The sequence below is a fragment of the Phacochoerus africanus genome, chromosome 8, assembly GCF_016906955.1.
Source record: "Phacochoerus africanus isolate WHEZ1 chromosome 8, ROS_Pafr_v1, whole genome shotgun sequence".
Classification (NCBI taxonomy): Eukaryota; Metazoa; Chordata; class Mammalia; order Artiodactyla; family Suidae; genus Phacochoerus; species Phacochoerus africanus.
The window spans coordinates 84,077,094-84,097,742 of record NC_062551.1 but is presented as its reverse complement, the minus strand read 5'-3'; the positions used below and the strand labels follow the sequence as shown (position 1 = coordinate 84,097,742).

Here is a 20,649-nt window from a genome sequence, read left to right as displayed (position 1 = left end):
GCCTACGCCAGAGCCACAGCAACGCGGGATCCGAGCCGCATCTGCAACCTACACCACAGCTCACGGCAACGCCGGATCGTTAACCCACTGAGCAAGGCCAGGGGCCGAACCCGCAACCTCATGGTTCCTAGACGGATTCGTTAACCACTGCGCCACGACAGGAACTCCTGACTTTTCTAAATAGATCCACCACTCTGAAGGCAGGAAGGTCCAAGCCCTCCTTCTCTAGCACACAAGTTATCATGGATCCCAATGGACGTACTGATGTGTTAGGGCCTTGGGTAAATCTTACCACTATTCCAAGTGACTTGTTCCTGCCTGCTTCAGGGGTCTGGCATGTGCTGGCCCCTGTGCCAGGAGGCAGGAACTCTTGACTCCCACAGCTCTACTACATATCAAGCTAACTCTTCCTCTCCAAGCTCAAGATCTCAGCTTGTATGTCTCTTCCTCAAAAACCCCAGACAGCCACCAACCCCCCTCCTGCCCCCCGCCCCCCCATCTACATCTTATCATGTCCCCAGGACATCCTCTGTTTTTCCTTCGCTGCTTGGTTCCTTCACTAGGCTACAGACTCATGAGTACAGAAGTTCCATCAGACTTGTTCCCAGATGTGTTCCCAGGACCTAGCACAGTACCTGGCACTATTCAGACAAAGGAATCAATCCGTGGTTAGTGAACTGCAAAGCAGACAGGGAGGATTCATGTCTGCCCCACTGAGCTCCCCTCTCAAAGTTTATCACTCGCCAGTGCCAGCCAGGTGAGCTGGGCAGGGCCTTAAACGCTCTCGGTGCAGATAAGGCAGTAGCAGAGTCTGTGCTTTGCTCAAGGTCACAAGGTTACACATGGCAGAGCTGAGACTGGAACTGAGGCTCCATACCTGTGCCTGAGGCAGTTCTACTGCCCTGTGTTGCTGTCTCTTCTGCGCCCCTGTAAACTGGAGCCAGCATGCCAGCCAACCCCCACCCCCACAGTGGAGGGGCCAAGGCCCTGTCAGCGAGCAGGAGAGAATGACCTTCGAGGCACACTGGGCTCAGCCGACTCCTATCCTGAGTCCTGGGGGAACTACATCAGGTGCCTTAAATGTGCTACTGCTAACCCTCGTTTCAAAGAGACCAAGTAGCTGTCTCGAGGTCACACAGCTTCTCAACCAGCATCTGAGCCCAAGGCGCTCCAACCCAAGAACTATATTCTCTCAAGAATGTCACGCAGCACCTCAAACAGAAAGAGTGACAGCAACCCCTCCTCAGTGCCCACTCACCACCATCATTTTTGGAGAAGAGGGCGGCCGTGATGTCGCGTCCCAGTGCATCACAAGCACTGCTATGGGCCTGCTCCGGGAACTTCCCTTTGAAATCATCCAGGCATTCAAGGGCCTCAGCCACGTACTTGAGCTCAAAGAGGCATCGGGCCAGGCGGAAGTGTGCCTTCAGGTGGCATGGATTTAGGGAGATGGCTTTCAGGCAGTCCCTCAGGGCATCGTAGTGGTCACCATCCCTGGGAAGGCAGGGGAATATGGCTTGGAGGTGGGGCCACATGGCAAGCAGGGAGTTCCCACTCGTTCTCCTTCATTTTCTATGGCCACCCCAGCCCACCTTTGAGAGACCTCAGGGCAAGGGTACTTGGGGATAAAGAGAATCCGGGATCAACCCAGGCCTTGCTCACCAGGAGACAGAATATGTTAAAGAGGCAGGGCAGGGAGTTGCTGCTGTGGCTCAGGGGTTTATGGATTTGACTAGTATCCATGAGGATGCAGGTCCGATCCCTGGTCTCGCTCGGTGGGTTAAAGATCCGGTGCTGTTATGAGCTGTGGGGTAGGTCACAGATGTGGCTTGGATCCCTCATTGCTGTGGCTGTGGTGTAGGCTGGCGGCTGCAGCTCAGATTTGACCCCTAGCCTGGGAACTTCCAAATACTGCAGGTGCGGCTGAAAAATAAAGGAAAAAAAAAAAAAAAAGAGGCAAGCCAGGAACCTGGAGGTCTTGGCAGGGTAGGAGGTGGGAGGTGGGTGTGTGGCAAAAAGCAGTGTCCGGCTGCCCTCTGCTGGACACAGAGTGCAAGTGCATACCCAGTCATCCCAGGCACCCGCAGCTCTGCAGCAGAAGGCCTGGCATCTTGCCTGCCTCAGGCTCCCCAAGCCCTCCTTCTCTCCTCCACTGTCCATCTCCTCAAATCCCCCCGGCTGGCCTTCAAAGCCATGTCCAAGGCAGGGGGCCCTCAAGGGCAGTTCTGTGGTCTGAGGAAGCCAGAAGTGCCAGGCTGGGGACTCAGGCTCTGACCAGCAGGCAGCAAGCCCTCAGCCAGACCCCCCTCTGTCCTGGCTGACTGATCCACAGCAGCTGTGGCCTCTACCTCCCGGGGCTGGAGGATGGGGCCTGACAGTCTGGCAGAGTCAGTTCTCTGGAAGCTGACGGTGGGGGGTCAGGCAGGGGGTGCAGCACGTCAGGAGCGCCACATCATCCACTCCAACTTCTCCAACTCCCAAGGCATGGATATGCGGACGTGGGGATGGTTTTGGGGGTGGGAACTGGGGGAGAGGCCAAAGAAGCTCCTCTTGCTCCCGCCTTGTGGCAGAATATAAGATACTCATTTCCCACGTTTCATCTGGAGAGCCAGGTGGGTTACGGGAGCCACTGCTCCTTTGGGAGCTGTTCTTTTTCCTGCTGGGCTGAGGAGGGCCTAGGACCCAAGTGTGCTAAGCAGCACTCCCCAGAACTAAAGTCCCCTCCCCCAAGGCATGGCTCACAAGCCTCCTGCATGGGGCCGAAGCAGCCCTGACTGATGGGGAAGAGGGCTCTCTGAGCCTCCTCTCCCATAGCACTCAGAGGGAGCATCAGGTCCCTGCAGCAGCCACGCTCAGTGCAGGAACAAGCAGCCCAGTCCGGCTGGGGGCCCGCAAGAGACAGAGTGCTTCGATGGCATGGCCTGCGTCAGAACGAGTGGCTGTGACGAAGGAGCACGCGCTGTTTGGAAACCCAATTACCGCCTGCAAGGTGCCCCTCAGAGCTCCTGGGGAGAGCCAGACCAGAGAGCAGCCAGGAGCCAGAGGGTGACAGCTCCCACTGCATCCAGGAGCAGATGGCAGCCCTGGGGAGACTGGCCTGGGACAGAATGTGACATTCTAGGGGTCACTGGCAGGCATGAGGGTATGGGGAGAGAGCAGGCTGGCCCGAGGGCTCACCCATCCAGACTCACTGCCAGATCAATCTCCCTGAAAAGACAGCCCTCGGCACATCCCTCTCCTGCTCAAAACTCTTCAGTAGCTGCCCATCATCCACTGAATCGAGGCCAAAACGCCACCGCTCTGCATTCCAAGTCCTTCCCAGGCTGGCCCCAGGCTACCTCACAGACTCATCTCCTGCCAGTCCCTTCCAGAACCCTCTGCTCCAGCCAAATGGATTTGTTGTTCAGCAAACAAGCTCTTCAGTCAGTCCCCCACCCCCACGCCTTTGTTCACACCATTTCATCTCCCTGGGAATGTCCTTTCCCCACAGTCCCCTCCTCCTTTCATCTCCTCGTCTAAGCCTGCCCACACTGAAAGCCCATTCAGACACCACATCTTCCTGGTGCTTCCCTGATCACCAGTTAAAGGGACCTAACTTTGCCTGAAGCCCACAGCACTTCACCTGACCATTCAAAGACTTCCTGCTTCTGCCTCTTGGGTGACGAGCTATGTCCACGTCTTTATCCCCTGTCCAGAGGCTGGGCACTCGGGAGCACAGCAGCTCAGAGTGCCAGAGCTTTGTTTCCCTAGTTCCCACGTCACAGCAGGGATTCAGAGCCCAAGCTGAAGGTACCATGGACTGGGAAACCATTAGTCTCTCTTAGCAAGAATGCAGGAGGGAGACAGCTCTCAGCCCAGAGCCTGGACGAAGTCGACTGCATTCTGCCCACCTGCTGGGACAGAGGAAAACACCCCAGGATGGCCCCCCAACTGTCATCTCCTGGGGCTGGCTGCCATCTGAGCCCTTGGCAAACTCCTGATGCCTGAGCTAAGACCCGTGGGGGTAGCATCTTCTCAAACCCCTATCTACCATCCTGCTGACTTGGGTGGGTTTCTTAAGCTTCCCTCTCTGGCCTGCCTAGCTGCAGCCAGACGATGGCACACCAGCTGGCCTGTCTGTCTGGGCAGAGCCGACGGATGCCAGACGGAGCAGAAATGGCTGTGGGCCCAGCTCTATCCATCTCCCGTCCTGGCCCTGGCTGGGGGATGGGGTCTGCCTGCCTGCTTGCCTGCTGGTGCTACAGGCAGAAGGGCTGGGGGCCCTGTGGGTCTCCAAAGATAAAGCGTTTCTCAGGCTATGGACCTACTCCTTTACCTCCAGCCACTACAACCCAGCAAGACCCACTGTCAGTTTCAGATGTCTGGGATCTTGTTTGGGCTTGGTCTAAATAAAGGGTCCAAGAGCACAAGAGAGCAAGCCCCAAGGTCAAGGAGCTGCAAAATCATTTCAGACAGATACCATCTGAGTTCACCAAATGCCTCATTTCCATCCAGCAAGATTCTACTGCTCCTTCAAAGTCCACTTCAAGGCCCAGTTCCCCAGGAGGTGGGATTAACCATTTTCCCACTCCCTGCTTCCTCAGTGGCCACAGCACTTTATAACAAAGCACCAAATTGAAGCTACTTGTGAACATGCTCCACTTAAGTGTGAGCTTTCTTTCTTTTTTTTCCTTTTCTTTGGTCTTTTCTAGGGCTGCACCCACGGCATATACAGGTTCCCAGGCTAGGGGTCCAATTGGAGCTGTAGCCACTGCCTACACCACACCTCACAGCAACACCGGATCCTCAACCCACTGAGTGAGGCCAGAGATGAAACCCACAACCTCATGGTTCCTAGTCGGATTCATTAACCACTAAGCCACAACAGGAACTCCATGTGAGCTTTCTTGATGCTTAAGACTTCTTGACCAATGTGTCAGGTGCCTTCCCACCACCAACCTGGAGGTGGGGAGGAGACACCTGGGCCTAAGAAGCCCTAAGAGGCAGCAGGATGTCACTGCTGCCTTCCCTGGATGCCTCAGAACCTTGGCTCCATTAGGCCCACTCACCACTTGCGCTTCATGTAGGCTGCAGCTCGGTTCCCATAGAGCATGGCGTTGTGAGGGGCCCTCTGCACGGCCTTGCTATAAAGCTGAATGGCCTGGGTCCACTGCTGGCAGGCAAAGGCCTCATTGGCTTGCTGTTTCACACGCTCCAGGTATGGGGGCAGCTCTACCTGGGGGCTGTGGAGGAAGCAGAGCCAAGTTAGACCAACCAGGAAAGGTCAGAGCCGTCCTTCGGGAAGTCTGCAGCCCTGCCTGAAGGCCTCTCGGTTGTCTTGGTCCCTGGGATCTGCACTGTCCTCTAGAAGAAGGCACCACTCCCATCTTTGGCCTGAGTTATTGTGATAGGTAATGGTCACAGTTCCAGATGCTCTGAGACAAAGGTGGGCGGGGGGGGGGGGGGAAGCAAAACAAAACAGAGGGGGAGAAATGAAGCTGTCCTGAACAGGTTTAAGGAATTCTTAATCAAACTCCTGGCCATGAAAGTGGCTGACACCACCTGCCTCCATGCTGAGGTGAACCTTGTTGGTTACCACCCAGTCCCTGCCATGGAGCTCTCGAGAGATAATTATGTTCCTTTCAAGGGCTAGAGGGTCTGGGTACCTCTGTATCCAAATCCCAACACACAGGGCCCAGCAGCAAACAGAGGCCAGAAGAGGCTGTAGAGGGACAAGTGTAACACAGCAGGCCCATCTGGGTGGAAGGGAGCTCAGTGTTAAGAGGACCCAGCCCCTCTGAGTCTAACCCCAGCTACTGTACCAAGGACCCAGAGTTTCAGTCTGAAGATGCCTAGAGTCCTACCAGGCAGAAGTGGTATTAAGACCACGAGCCACATTCCAGAAGCCCTTTTGGCCCAGGCCTGACTCTGGGGTGTGTGCCTATGTTGGGGCCAGGAGGAAGGTTTACAGGACATGTCCCTCCCTCCAGTCTGTAGTGGGGTAGGGGAGGGTTGGGCAAATCAGGCTGGCCTCACCTGACATGTCCCCTACTCTCGGGCAGCCGGAAGCCATTGCTGTGAAGGTGCAGGCCATTGGACACACCGTTGGACACACCATTGGTAGACATCTTGCCATTCTGAACTTCTGGCAGGGGATAGGAAGAATGAAACAGCAACAATTAGGAGAAGTCCTTCATTTCTCCCCAGCAGCCCTCCAGTTTCCATCACAAGGTCTGAGGGTTCCACTGTAGGGCTATTCTCCTGGGGTAAGATCCACTCCCAGAAAGCAAGTTCTGACGGACAGGTTAGGCAAAGGCTAAAGAAAAGCCTGTGCGCCCTCTGCTGGCTGGAGAGGGACACGGCCTCAACTTGGCATTCTCCTTAGCTGAGGGTGGGGATGGGTGGGTGAGGAGGTGCCTACATCAACTGCAGGACCCAGGAGGAAGTCCATGAGGCGAGATCCAGGACAAGAAAGGAAGGGCAACTACTCCAGATCCTCAAGAGCCAAGCCATGGAAAGAATTTGCTTTTCTGGAGGGAAGTGAAAAGGGCTGTGACGCGAACCCCTTTGACAGACCTCTCTGACCTAACATTACCTTCCTTCTTACTGTACAAGGTTATTTCAGAGAATCTACTCACCCCCACCCCTTGACAGCCACACCTGTGGCACAGGGTCCCCTCTGCAGCTGCGACCTGTGCCACAGCTGCAGCAATACCAGATCCTTAACCTGCTGTGCTGGGCTGGGGATCAAACCTGTGCCGTTCCAGCGACCAAAGCCACTGCAGTTGGATTCTTAACACAGCAGGAATTCTAAGAACGCACTCTTTTTGGAGGATTACAACCATAGCACAAGGTAAGGGGCCGGATTCGCAGCAGAGGGAGAACACACTCACGGGCCCCAGCAGAGGTGCCCTGAAGGACACCCAACAGGAGAACTTACCCCCCGAGGAGTGGCATTTTCTAGGCAAGAGGAAGGTGTATGGCCGCTGCTTGTAAGTCAGGTCAAACAAGTAGACCTAGAGTGCAGGGGTCAAGAAAAGAATGGACACTGTGAGGCGAGAATGTGGCTGGACCATGAGCAAGGCCTGGGCGCCTCTCAGGAACTCTTGGGTGTGGATCAGGGAACAGTCAAGTGAGGCAGGAGGGGTGTGTCTACGGAGTAAACCTCAGGCAGGAAAATCTTTCCAGTTTCTGGCCCTTTGGGCAGATGGCTTGAAATACTATCATCACATGTGTAGGCTGACAAGATCCTCAGAGGTCTCACTTCACAGATGGGAAACCAAGGCTCAGAGAAGGGAAGCAACTTGCCCAAAGTAACACGGCTGGTTACTTCCCTTGGTAAATATTATCTATTACTACTTAACATTTATCGAATTCTTACTTTGCTCCAGGATCTCTGCTAAGTGTTTCATATGACTTTTCTCATTTCATCTTAGAAACCCCACAAAAATGACTATTATCATCATCCCCTTTACAGATGAAGAAATGTAGGCTCAGAGGTTAATTAATTTACCCAGAGCCAAAAAAAAAGAGGCATGTGGCACAACCAGGACGTCTGGCTGGCTCCAAACCACTCTGCTAGATTGTCTCCCTTCTCAGCCTGACGCAACCTTTAGGCCAGGTGAGGTGGCTCAGCAACCTGAAGCCAGAGTTCTCTTCTGAACTCAGGCGTCACCTCTTCTCCATCTATTCCTCTTGCCTTTTAATGTCATCAACAGTTTCACTTGCCAGGTCTCTCCTGTCCGCCTGGGATGGGTCACATTTCGCATCTGTCTCCCTCATGTTTATGATGCTACTCAGAGTAAGCAGTCAGTGAGTGCTGGTAGAATAAATGAATTTATGCAAGGCTTACTAAATATCCTGATGGAGGATGTGTAAACAGCCTGCCATCATCAGAGCTGGTCCTAAACCACAGCCTGGCTGTGTGCTTTGAGCGTCAGGGTTTCCTTTTAGGAAAATATCAGATGCAGAAACCAAGGTTCAGAAAAAATGAAGAGATTTGTTCAAAGTCATAGTACACAGGCTGGCATTTGAAGACAGATCTGTTAGTTCTAAAGCTTATGCTCAAGGCCAGGGCACCTCTCAGGGAGTTTCAACAATGCCCTGGCATGTCCACATCTCGCTCTAATGTCATTTACAATGAGGATTCTCGTCGCTTCATGGTGGTGAACATGGGCTACACAGCCCTGGCTGACGGCTATGAGGGTGGGCTGAGGCAGAGCCCCTTTGGGCAGCTGTCCATACCTGCTCTCCTCCCATGTTGACCAGCAGCTCTGTGCCATTGGGGCTGAAAGTCACATAGGTGGCAACCAGCACTCTCAGACGGTTGTTGTAGTCAGGCAGCTTCACTGGCAGGTGACCTGCAGGGAACAGCCCAGTCAGCCTAGTGTGAGGCTTCCCATCCCTCCCCGATGGGCGGGGAGTTGTTCCATCAATGATGATAGCGATCATCTTCATCATAAAAGCAGCACAAGTATTGAGCCCTTAGTATATGAACTGGGCCAACTGTTTCATACGCTTTATCTCATTGAGTTATTACAACTCCACTTTACAGATAAGAAATTGAGACTCATCAAGGCTAAGTAATCTGCCAAAGGTCACATGATGACTGGTCAATGGCAGTCGGGATAAAAGCCCAGGTTTGTCTGACTCTAAACCTCTTGCTCTTTTTTGTTTTCCTTTTCTTTTCTTTTTTTTTTTTAGGTCAGCAACTGTGGCATATGGAAGTTCCCAGGCTAGGGGTTGAATCGGAGCTGCAGCTGCCAGCTTACGTCACAGCCACAGCAACACTGGATCCAAGCTGCGTCTGTGACCTACACCACAGCTTGCACCCATGCCAGATCTTTAACCCACTGAATGAGGCCAGGGATCAAACTCATCCTCATGAATACCAGTCAGTTTCTTAACCTGCTGAGCCACAACAGGGCTTCCTAAGCCTTTTACTCTTTTTTTTTTTTTGTCTTTTTGCCATTTCTTGGGCCGCTCCCGCGGCATATGGAGGTTCCCAGGTTAGGGGTCCAATCGGAGCTGTAGCCACCAGCCGACGCCAGAGCCACAGCAACTCGGGATCTGAGCCGCGTCTGCAACCTACACCACAGCTCACGGCAACACCGGATCCTTAACCCACTGAGCAAGGCCAGGGGCCGAACCCACAACCTTGTGGTTCCTAGTCGGATTCATTAACCACTGTGCCACGACAGGAACTCCCTAAGCCTTTTACTCTTGATCACCATTCCATGCTGCCTTCCTGCCCTGCCCCAGAGAGAGTTAGCACCAGCCAAGAGTTGGGGGCCAGAGCTGGGCTGAGCCCTACCTGCTACGTAATACTGGGCTGCACCATCCGGAAGGGGCTTTTGCCGGTCACAGAAAGTGTGCACACCTGCTGAAGGGCTCTGCTTCATGCTCTTTCTGGTGGGAAGGCAAATCATATAGGTTACAAGGCCCAATATTATCCCTGGCCAGACCCGACCACACTCCCTAGAGAAAAACCTAACTTTGTATCCCCGGAGAGATACAGGGGGAGGTGGGTACCTTCTTCCTTATCTCAGCATCCCCAAAGGTCCACCAACTAGATGGCCGTGGACACATACATCAAAATGCTTTGAAGCAGGTCCTGCCAACTGTCTTGGTTCATGGCCACCCTATTACCCCCATTTTATAGATGAGGAAGCTTGGGCTCAAGGCCCACTCTAAGTCATGCATTGTGTCAAGAGCAACAGTGGTCACCCAAGTCCAAAATGAAGGTAAGCAGGCCACACGTTTCTGCACCTGTCCCAGGAGCTGCCCTGGTCTGGGACTTCTGTGGAGGTTCTGAGTATACTCTCTACTCTTGTTTTAAAAAAAGAATAAAGTAAAATTACATGTACAAATAAAAGCTTTACATGGGCAAGATTATAACTTTGTACATACGCTCACAGTAAAAGAACAAGCAGAGAATATTACATATGTACAGTAATTTCTTTCAGGTGATGGATTATGGGTAATTTCTAATACGCTTTTTGTATTTTCCAAAACAAGAATGGATTAATTTTTTTTTAGTCACAAAATTTAAAAATCCCACCTCAAAAAGAAGGGGGCATGGCAATGAGGGAAAAGGGCAGCAGGTTCTCAGGGACCTGCCCATGGGAGGCCCTGCTCTTCATACCTGTGGTTGTGGATCATGCGAATGTCGTAGAGCCTCACAAAGGGCCCGCTGGCCCCTACTGCCAGGCAGTTGTTGTCCTGGGGGTTGACGGTGAGGCACTTGGCCTCTACCAGCTGGCCACAGTACTCTGTCAGGTCAATCAGCACCTCCGAGTGTTTGCTGTTCTCCCGAAGGTCATACTGGCTGTGAAAGAGGACACACGGTTAGGGGATTGGGGGTCATGTCGGGGGTGTAAGGCAGGGAGAAGCCATGACCCTATATGCAAGGGGAATGGGAGGGGACTTGGACCTGTTTGTAAATAATAAGAACACCAAAAACCACCCCCACTTCTTGAGTGCCTACTATGTTCCAGGCACTGTAGTAGGCTTCTCACACATTCCGTTTTATTCTAACAACTTCTTTTTTTTTTTTTTTTGCTTTTTAAGGCTGCACCCTTGGCATATATAGGTGCCCAGGCTAGGGGTCCAATCCGAGCTGTAGCTGCTGGCCTATGCCACAGCCATAGCAAGCCAGATCTGAGCCACGTCTTCGACCTACACCACAGCTCCTGGCAATGCTGGATCCTTAACCCACTGAGCAAGGCCAGGGATCGAACCCTCGTCCTCATGGATCCTAGTTGGGTTCATTAACGGCTGAGAGCTATGAAGGGAACTCCCTCTAGAAACTTCTTCTTCTTCTTTTTTAGGGCAGCACCCACAGCATATGGAAGTTCCCAGGCTAGGGGTCGAATTGGAGCTACAGCAGCCGGCCTATGCCACAGCCACAGCAATGCAGGATCTGAGCCACGCCTGCAACCTACACCACAGTTCATGGCAACACTGGATCCTTAACCCACTGAGCGAGGCTAGGGATCGAACCAGCAACCTCATGGTTCCTAGTCGGATTCATTTCCGCTGCGCCATGATGGGAACTCCATCTAATATATTTTTAAGATAGAAACTGCCATACCTTTTTAAAAAACAGATATCAATATTATTGCTACTAAGTACTATCACTACTGACTACTAACACTTAGTGAGAAACTGCTTTGCGTCCAGTATTGCCCGTAAGTGTTATACATGTATTATCTAATTAAATTCCACACCATCCCTAGGTACCACTGACGTCCAAAGTTAAATAACTTGGCTGGACGACACTGTATTAAGTGCAGAGCTGGGAAGACTGCGTTTTAACTATTTTGCTCTGCTTCTTGATTTTAGTTCTTAATTCTATTTTAAATCTAGTTTCTTGCAAGAAACAAAAGAAGTATGGAGGTGACAGAAAAGACAATCTGGGGATGATCCAAGAGCTACCTAGAAACACCAACTGCCAGGACAAGCTCAAGTCCCATCCAGGTGGTAAGGTATGCACAGCACACGCCCACTGGGGGACTGCTTTGCTGCTGGGAGGATGGGGAGAGCATCACCCATGGGTTCACTCACCTCTACCTAGAGGTTTGCAATAATCTCTTCACTGTTCACTTTATCTTCTAAGCCATCCTCACCAGACTGCTCTTCCTAAAATATTCTTTTGCTACATCACTCTCTTGCTCAAAAAAACTGCAGCGACTCCTCAATACTTTTAGTTTACTTCTATCAAACTTCTCAGTCTGGTGTTCAACATGTGATTTCACTTACCTGTCCAAACTCGTTCCTCAGTTTTCTAAGAGTGGGCCACTTAGGACTACAGAACTCTGTGTCCTGCATGTGGCACGTTACCCCTGCGTTCACAAACTCCGTTCAAGCTGAAGTGTTCACTCTGCTTTTCCTTGCCCATCCCCAAATCCTGTCTATGCTGGAAGGCCACCTTATGTTCACCTTCTGCTAGGACACCTTCCCTGGCTGTGCATGCTCCTAAGGGCTTAGCCTCTACCTGCTGCCCTGGCACAGTCTGGTCAGTGAAGGTCAACAAGTGCAAGGGTTGGACCCGCCACAGACTAAGTGTTTTCTGAGTACTATGCTAAAGTTTTACAGGCATTATCTCACTCTTAATGCCCAGGCCAACAAAAGAGATACTAAGATAGTTCCCACTTCATAGATGAGGAAATCGAGGTCTAGGGGTGAAGTGACTTGCCCCAGACACTGAATGACAGAGGTAGGACTTGACTTCGTCTGAGTTATAGTACATGCATGACTTAGATAGTCCTTCTCCTCTGTAACAGGGAAGAAGGCACAAAGTCCCATAGGATCTCAAGGGAGGCCGTTAAAGCAGATGGGGAGATAAGAAAATAGTCCTAAGGTCACATCTGAAGAAAGGAATTAAAGAAAGGCAATGAGACCATTTTAAGACAAAGGGACGTAGAGACAAAGGTGTGGCAGTACAGGCCAATGGAAAGGGGGACAGGACAGTCCACTTGACCATTTTTGGTTGGCTATCCCTATTCCAGGTAAATGCCCACTGATCAACTGTTCAAGGGAAATGTATCAAGTGACTCTATGTGCCAGGCATGGCGCAGGGCTCTGGGGACACAACCAGGGACAACACAAAAGACATGGAGAAGACTGACAAGACAAATAAAAACTCTGAGAGTTTACTATTCAGAGAGAGAGATACAGACAAAAAAGTAAAGCAAGCAAATAAAATGAAAGAACTGCAAACAGACATTCAAGTTACGGAGGATACAATTAGGGTACAGAGACAAAGAATAATGGTGGGAAGGCCTATTTTAGATAGGATGGTCAGAGAAGGTACTTCTGAGGAGGTGACTCTTAAGCTGTCTCCATAGGGTGAGGAGGAGTTGAAGAAAGAGCTGGACCTGAGAAAACAAGTTAGAGGGAATGGCAAGCGTGAAAGTCCAGAGGAGGCAGACGGTGCATCTGAGGTGGTGAGAAGGCCAGGGGGCTTGGCTGTAGTTCAGGAGAGGGTAAGAAGTGGGAAGGTGAAGAACAGGATAAGGCAATGTTGCCAGCTGAGTTTGTCCACAGACAACTGTGCGGGGCAGACAAGTGAGGCCGGAACTCTGCTGGAGGATGGAGCCGGCCTGTGGAAGGAAGCTGCAGGGCAGATGGGACGGAGTAACTGACATGCAGTAGCAACAGGGGAGGCACAGGCCCACTCCACGCCTCAGGTCCTCACCGGATAAGCCCATCCTCAGCAGCGCTCCAGAACGTGTTGGGCCACATGGGTGCCGTGGCGATGCGTTTCACCCGGTTTGTGTGGTCTCCAAACATGTGGATGGTCTCCTTTACTGTCAGGTCGTGGACGTGCACCTTGGAGTCAGCTGCCCCCGTGATCAAGATGCGGTCCCCAGCGTGAGGCAGGAACTGCTCGGGAGAGATTGAAGAAGAGGTTGGCAGGAGGTGGCGGTTGGGTTGGCCTTGGAAGGAGACTAGCCTGGACTGTTAACACCTTCTTTCCCTCTCCAGGTCAGATAAGACAATGAGCTCACCCAAGTCAATCCACCAAGAAAGCTTTGGATCTTGAGCATCAGCCTGTGGGCCTAAAGATCAAAATCAGGATGTACACCTTTACTCTGGCAGAGTGGTCCTGAGCTGTGCCGAGCCAGACTATGCAGGGAACCCTCTTCCTCTGATTCTCCCCAGGTAAGAGTTGAATGGATGGTAATCATAGCTGTCACCACTTACTAAGCAATTACCATGTGCCAGACATCAGGTATGTGATTTATCTTATTAATACTTACATAAATAAATAAATAACCTGGGGGTTAAGTAAACATTTAGTCTTAAAATGAAAAGGACTTGCAGTGTTTTAAAGGAGGGGGTGTTTTAAATTGATTCAAATATTTCTGGAGAACAATCTGGCAATAGGCAACAAAGACAGAAACTATTTCTATCTTTTGAGCCAAAACTTCCATATCTGAGAAATAATTCTAAAAGAAAAAAGGGGCCTGTGCAGAAATCCTCTGAGTAGTACTCCTTATAAGGACAAGTGCCAGAAATGGCTCAAATACTGGACTTTGAGGAAGGGCTGAGCATCAGGAGAATCCACCTCTAAGTGGCTATTATACAGAAGGAAAACCCCATCATTCTGATGAAGTTGAGAACAAAACACCCCAGATTACCCATGGCAAGGACAAAATAGCCACAAGCCTAATTTTGATTAACATATTTATTTTTAAAAAAGGTATACCATTCTACTACCAGTGTTGAGGAAGAAAAATACTTGGCTATGCTGTTAGCTGAGTTCTTCCCTTCTTTCTTGAGTTCAAAAGATTGAATTATCTTTTTTTCCCTTAATTGAAAAGTTTCTTCCAACCTATAAGGGTGAATGAGGGCTGGATGGTGGGTGGGGATCTTTTTCTGCATTTAAACAGCTCTAGTCTCACTTGACTGAAACGGTTACCAAGAGCAACAATTCGGTCTTTCCACATACACTTCTCTAATGGTCCACTAGGACAAGGGCTAGATGAAAGAGATGGAATTTAATAATTTCTAGAGACAACTAATAGTCTTTGATCCTGTCTGGAGACAACATATACTCCATGCACAACAGAAACAAACAGGCAAGCCCTTAGGAAGAGCTTATGGCTGGGTCACACTCGTCCCACACTGTACCTGCCACCAGGGGGAGCTCAGGTGTTAAATAAATAAATCTGTGGTGTTTTACTACCAGAAGAGAAAGGAACCCTTTTCCATAACTTAAAAAAAAAAGAAAAAAAAAGAAAAAGAAAAAAAAGAAGAGGAGGCTGACTATAAGTGACTATAAGTGCCTTGCCCAAGGTCTTAATATTAGGGAGTATCAAGGCCATTGTCCAGTGTTGGTCTCCGAACAAAACATTTTATATTCTATGACGCCAAACTGATGGCTTAGGTCCCTTCCCTCTATCTGACATCACAGATTTAAACTGGACCTAACACTTCTCAGGGGCAAAAAGCAGTCTCTGTTCACCATGCAATAGGTGAGCCAGCACTGTTCTGTCTCTCAAATCACAGAAATTCATCAAGGATTGTTCCGTGGAACAGATGAGAACCAGAGCTTGGGAAAGAGGGTTTAAGGAGATTAGTATCCATGAGGATGCGGGTTTGATCCCTGGCCTCGCTCAGTGTCAAGGATCTGGCATTGCTGTGGCTGTGGTGTAGGCCGGCAGCAGCAGCTCCGATTCGACCCTTAGCCTGGGAACTTCCATATGCTGAGGGTGAGGCCCTAAAAAAAAAGTTCCCAATGAGGAGAACACCTCAGTGCTAGGATATTTACCATAACCTCGGAAGGCCCATTTTATCTTTTTCAGATAGCTCTAAGCATTAGATATCCCTTTCCTTCATCAGGCTCACATTTGCTTCTGTAGACTTATAGTCTTTAGTTCTAGGTCTGGGAGCAAAAGGGAAAAGTTCCATGTCACTTCCACATAACAGGTCTTCAGATGTCTGAAGACACTTGTAAATCTCCCTCGCCTCTCCTCAGCTCAGCTCCCCTCGACTAAGAAATCAGCAGACTCATTTCCTATGAAACGTAGAAGAGCTAAAAGCACCTGTGCCAGGTACTTTTTTATCAATCGTCACATTGAACTGTAACATCAATTCTTTTTAATTGAATTATTTATTTCCTTCCTTTTAAGTGTATTTACTCATTTACTCATTAATGTAGATTATTTTCCTTAGCTACTTCCTTTTTGCAGATGGGTAAACAGGCTCAGAGAGGCCAAGTGATCTGCCTAGTTCACACAGCTTCCAGGAGGCAGGTAAGGGAGTCAAACACGGGTTGGCCTGCTATTGAAGTTCATGCTCAGAACCATACCACTCACATATATATTCACCTGGAGCTGGCCTCCAGGCTCTAAGGGATGGAAAAGAGATGGGGTTTCATGAGTCACCAGCAGATACTCAGATCACAAAGATGTGTGTGACCCCAGGGTACAGAGGACACACACACGCAAACACAACCCATGTGCAAAGCCCAGTCACACGTTCACTTGCTCTGTGGCTTATCCTGCTCACCTTGACAGAAAAGATATTTGCAGTGTGTCCTGTGTGCATGGAGAGCAGCTTCTTGTGGTGCAGCGGGTCCCACACAATTGTGTGCTGGTCATCGGAACCAGAGGCCAGCAAGCTGCAAGCAGAGAGGGGGAACAGTTTTGACCTCGCCTCAAGTTCCTGGGCCCCCTTTTCTCTATCCCATGTTTCCCAGCTGATAAAGACTTAAGCCAGATTGAACTTGAAGAACAGGAGATGTCACAGAATGCAAGGTTATCTTTAAACAGTGATTGATTCTCTTCTAATTTGTTCTAAGAATTTCTCATTGTTCCTTAAATGCATTATCTTATTAAAAAAAAAGGGGGGAGGGGGTTTGGACGGTCACCCAACCAACCTTTACCTGTCTGGGATTCATTATTTAACTGTGTATTGATAATGATGAACTACATTTAAGTATATAGGAGAGAGCAGCAGTCTCTCCTCACTTAAGTCCAACTCTTTTTTTTTTTGTCTTTTTAGGGCTGCACCCGCAGCATATGGAGGTCCCCAGGCTAGGGGTCCAATTGGAGCTGTTGCCGCCGGCCTACACCACAGCCACAGCAATGCCAGATCCAAGCCGCATCTGCGACCTACACCACAGCTCACGGCAACACTGGATCCTTAACCCACTGAGCAAGGCCAGGGACTGAACCCGAAACCTCATGGTTCCTAGTCGGATTCATTTCCACTGTGTCACGACGGGAACTCCCCAACTCTTTTCCTTAGATCTACGAAGAGGAAAGAAAGCCCTTCTCCCAGTGCCTACACACCCTTCTCTAGCATCCCCTAGGTGCCAGAGCTCATACTTACTCTCCTTTCTCATTCCACTCCAGGCAGTTAACACATCCTGAGTGACCCTAGGGGAGTCAACAAGAAGACAGCCAGTTAGAGGTTCTCCTGGAGAACTCAACACAAATGGAAGTGAATAGATAAACTGCAGTCTGTTCATTATTTTTTAAGGTCACTTGAGTTGGGCTATTACTTGTGGCTCAAAGCCGCCTCATTAATCCAGTCTTCAGTCACAGTTTATGGGTACTTTCCTCAAGATGCCTTTCCCGTCCCGTAAATTTGGGAGGGAGGCCTTCTCCTCCTGTGGACTCCTACTGTCACACTATATCATGGCTCTGTGTTGACATGGTTATGTGCTTCACCAGACTGAGTCCTGAGAAAGTGGGCTTTGTATATGTACTGTGTTCATTGTATCCCCAAGGCCAAGTACAGCGCCTGGCATGTATCTGCTGCATAATGAACAAATGAGTCCAGTGGGACTAGTGGGAAGAGAGAGAGATGAACAAATCTAATTCCCTCTCACACACTGTTCTATAATGATTCTCGTCTGGGTTGAACCTCATTTATTTCCAGGTCCTGCACTTAAGTACATTCACTCCAGTCAAACTTGCCAGACCACTTGCTAACCTGAAGCCTCTCACTTGGTTGAAACCCTACACGTTATTCTGGTCACTCTTTCTGGGTCAGAATCATTTCTGTCCTCACCCATCTCAATTTCCCACCAGGCTTTAAATTACTTGTGTCCAGGGGTCACATCTTCAGCTTGCAATTTCCCAGAATGCTGAGGGCTCACAAAGAGCTAGGCACAGTACCTAGCACTTGTCATAGGCAGAACAACAGCCCACTTACAAATGTCCATGTCCTAATCCTCTGGAACCCATGAACACATTACAGTGGGTGGCAAAAGGGACTCTGCAGATGTGATTAAGGTTAAAATCCTTGAGGTGGGGAGATTATCCTGGATTATCCAAGTGAGCCCAATATAATGGTCCTTAAAATCAGAGAACATCTCCTGGGTGCAGAGAATAGAGAGATGTAGGTGTGAAAGGGAACTGATCTGTTGTTGCCAGTTCTGAAGATGAAAGGGGGTCATGAGCCAAGAAATGCAGTAGTCTCTAGAAACCAGGAATTGCAAGAGTATGAAAACATTCTACTCTACAGATTTCAGAAGGGAACATATAGCCCTGTCGAGACTACAGCCTGATGAGACCCATGTCAGACTTCTGATCTATAGAACTGTAAGATAATAAAATTTGTGTTGTTCTAAACCACTAAATATGTGGCAATTTGTTGTGGCATCAATAGGACACTAATACAGCATTATATATCCATTATCTTGTTTAAGAAACAGGCATCATTACTCATTTCATGGATAAGAAAAACAATGCTCAGAGTGGTTAGGTAATTTGTTGTGACACTGTGATTTATTTATCTCTACATTTACATATAAGAAATATATATTTAGGCTTCATCCCCATTTCTGACACAGAGTTCCTAAGACCACTGGAATTTCCTAAGTAGTAAGAGTGATATTCATAACAGACTTCTTTCAACTACGCCTGAGTTTGTTATGAAGTGATTTTTTTTTTTTTTTTTTTGCTTTCTAGGGCCGCACCTGCAGCCAGGTTCCCAGGCTAAGGGTCGATTTGGAGGTACAGCTGCCAGCCTATGCCACAAGCCACAGCAATGCCGGATCCTTAACCCACTGAGTGAGGCCAGGGATCGAACCCGCAACCTCATGGTTCCTAGTTCGGATTCGTTAACTGCTGCACCACAACAGGAACTTCTGGAGTGATTTTTTTGAATGCACTTAAGGATGGAAGCTGGTTGCCAGAGGAATAACTATAGGACTGGAATGTTGGAACTTTCAGTCTTACTCCCCTGACCTCCAGGGAGGAGAGAAGGGGTGGAGGCTGAGCTGATCACCAACTGCCAACAATTTAATTGATCATGCCAATATAAGGAAAAACCCCAAAGGGCAGGGTTTGGAGAACTTCTGGGTTGGTAAACACATGGAGATTTGGGGAGAGTGCACATTTGGGAGAGGGCTAGACGCTCTGCACCCCTTCCCACATACCTTGCCCTGTGCACCTATTCTATCTGGCTGTTCCTGAATTATAGCCTTTTATAATAAATCGGCAATTGAGTAAGTAAAATGAGGTAGGGTTGAGGGTGCAGAGCGGCAGGCTAGTCTTATAGGACTGAGCCCTTAACCTGTGAGATCTGATGCTGTCTCCAGGTAGACAGTGTTGGGATTAAGTTAAAGTGTAGGCAGTTCTACTGGTGTCAGAGAATTGCTTGAATGTGGCTAATGAAGCACATCTAGTAGTAGTGTCAGGAAGCAGGACCTACGTACGCTCAGGCTCTTAAGACTGTCTGAAAAATGCGTGAACTACTAGATTTGTCCTCAAATCAGTAGGCCATCCAAAGTACAGAAGACAGGCCACAGAAGACAAATATGATACTTATAATTCATTTTTATATAGTAAAAAACAATTCAGCAGCTCAGAGGCATTTAAGTTGGAGAAAGCATAAAGAGAAAGCTCAAACCTGAGTCTATCAAAATACAAAGTAACTACTGAAAAAAATATTAATAAAGGGTGTTAGAAGTTAGAATAGGTGTTTGGGAAGTTACTTTACAAGGCACAGAGTGTTTAAGAGGCTTTATTTTGGCCTTGACAAATAAGGTTGGCTTAGGTTAGTACACAATCTGTAATTATGTTGAATACAATAGAAGAAAACATGCCTGTGACAGAGGAGAATTAAACAGTGGGTAAAAAAGAAGGGGAGAAAACCTCAAACTTGCAAAAGGAATCAAGAGGAAGCACTGTTTACAGATGGCCCCTTGAGAGGAACAAACCTCCAAGTGCCTCCCTGGAACCCTGGAAATGTTTCTACTTAGGGTGAGCCTTGCACACCAGGGACCTGGAAGAAAAAGAAAGTTCAAAAATTTTTTTCTTTTTAGGGCTGCAACCGAGGGATATAGAAGCTCCCAGGCTAGGGGTGGAATTGGAACTGCAGCTGCCAGCCTGCAGTACAGCCTCAGCAACGCCAGATCCAAGCCGCATCCGTGGCTTACACCGCAGGTTGCAGCAACGCCAGATCCTTAACCCACTGAGTGAGGCCAAGGATTAAACCCACAACCACATGGATACTTGTTAGGTTCTTAACTCGCTGAGCCACAACAGGAACTCCAGAAAGTGCACTAAGAAGGAACGTACAATAAAAGTTTCAAATCTCACTTAAGTTCAAAATTACAACCTCTCAGTTCCTGCTTAACTTTATTAAATATTGATAATTCTCTTTATTATGAGTTCCTATAATTTGCTAGGTAGCATGGTATAAGGAAGGAAAAGGAGGAAGGGAGAAGCATTTTATAACTGACACAGCTTACAACTGTAGGTGTATAATGATGATAAAAAGCAAATGGAGGGAGTTCCCGTCATGGCTGAGTGGTTAACGAATCCGACTAGGAACCATGAGGTTGCGGGTTCGATCCCTGGCCTTGCTCAGTGGGTTAAGAATCTGGCGTTGCCACGAGCTGTGGTGTAGGTTGCAGATGCGGCTAGGATCCCTTGTTGCTGTGGCTCTGGTGTAGGCCGGCAGCTGCAGCTCCAATTCCACCCCTAGCCTGGGAACCTCCATATGCCGTGGGAGCGGCCCTAGAAGAGGCAAAAAGACCAAAAAAAAAAAGCAAATGGGGGAGTTTCTGATGTGGTGCAAGAGAATTGGTGCTGTCTTGGGAGTGCTGGCATGCAGGTTTGATTCCTGGCCTGGCATAGTGGGTTAAGGATCTGGTGTTGCCGGAGGTGCGGCTTTGGTTGCAACTGTGGCTTAGATCTGATCTCT

At 49.2% G+C, this 20,649-nt stretch overlaps 1 protein-coding gene across 3 annotated transcripts in view; it reads right to left on the bottom strand.

Annotated features, from left to right (window-relative positions):
* WDTC1 (WD and tetratricopeptide repeats 1) overlaps positions 1-20,649 on the bottom strand; it is a 69,007-nt gene that overhangs the window by 5,402 nt on the left and 42,956 nt on the right. For all 3 annotated transcript variants that reach the window (XM_047792800.1, XM_047792802.1, XM_047792801.1), the window contains exons 4-13: positions 16,822-16,868; positions 15,997-16,108; positions 13,178-13,365; positions 10,124-10,306; positions 9,293-9,387; positions 8,224-8,339; positions 6,920-6,995; positions 6,016-6,124; positions 5,049-5,222; positions 1,259-1,494 (exon numbers count right to left, since the gene is read on the bottom strand). In XM_047792800.1, the coding sequence (XP_047648756.1) occupies positions 1,259-1,494; positions 5,049-5,222; positions 6,016-6,124; positions 6,920-6,995; positions 8,224-8,339; positions 9,293-9,387; positions 10,124-10,306; positions 13,178-13,365; positions 15,997-16,108; positions 16,822-16,868 (1,336 nt within the window). The remainder of the gene's footprint in view (positions 1-1,258; positions 1,495-5,048; positions 5,223-6,015; positions 6,125-6,919; positions 6,996-8,223; positions 8,340-9,292; positions 9,388-10,123; positions 10,307-13,177; positions 13,366-15,996; positions 16,109-16,821; positions 16,869-20,649) is intronic.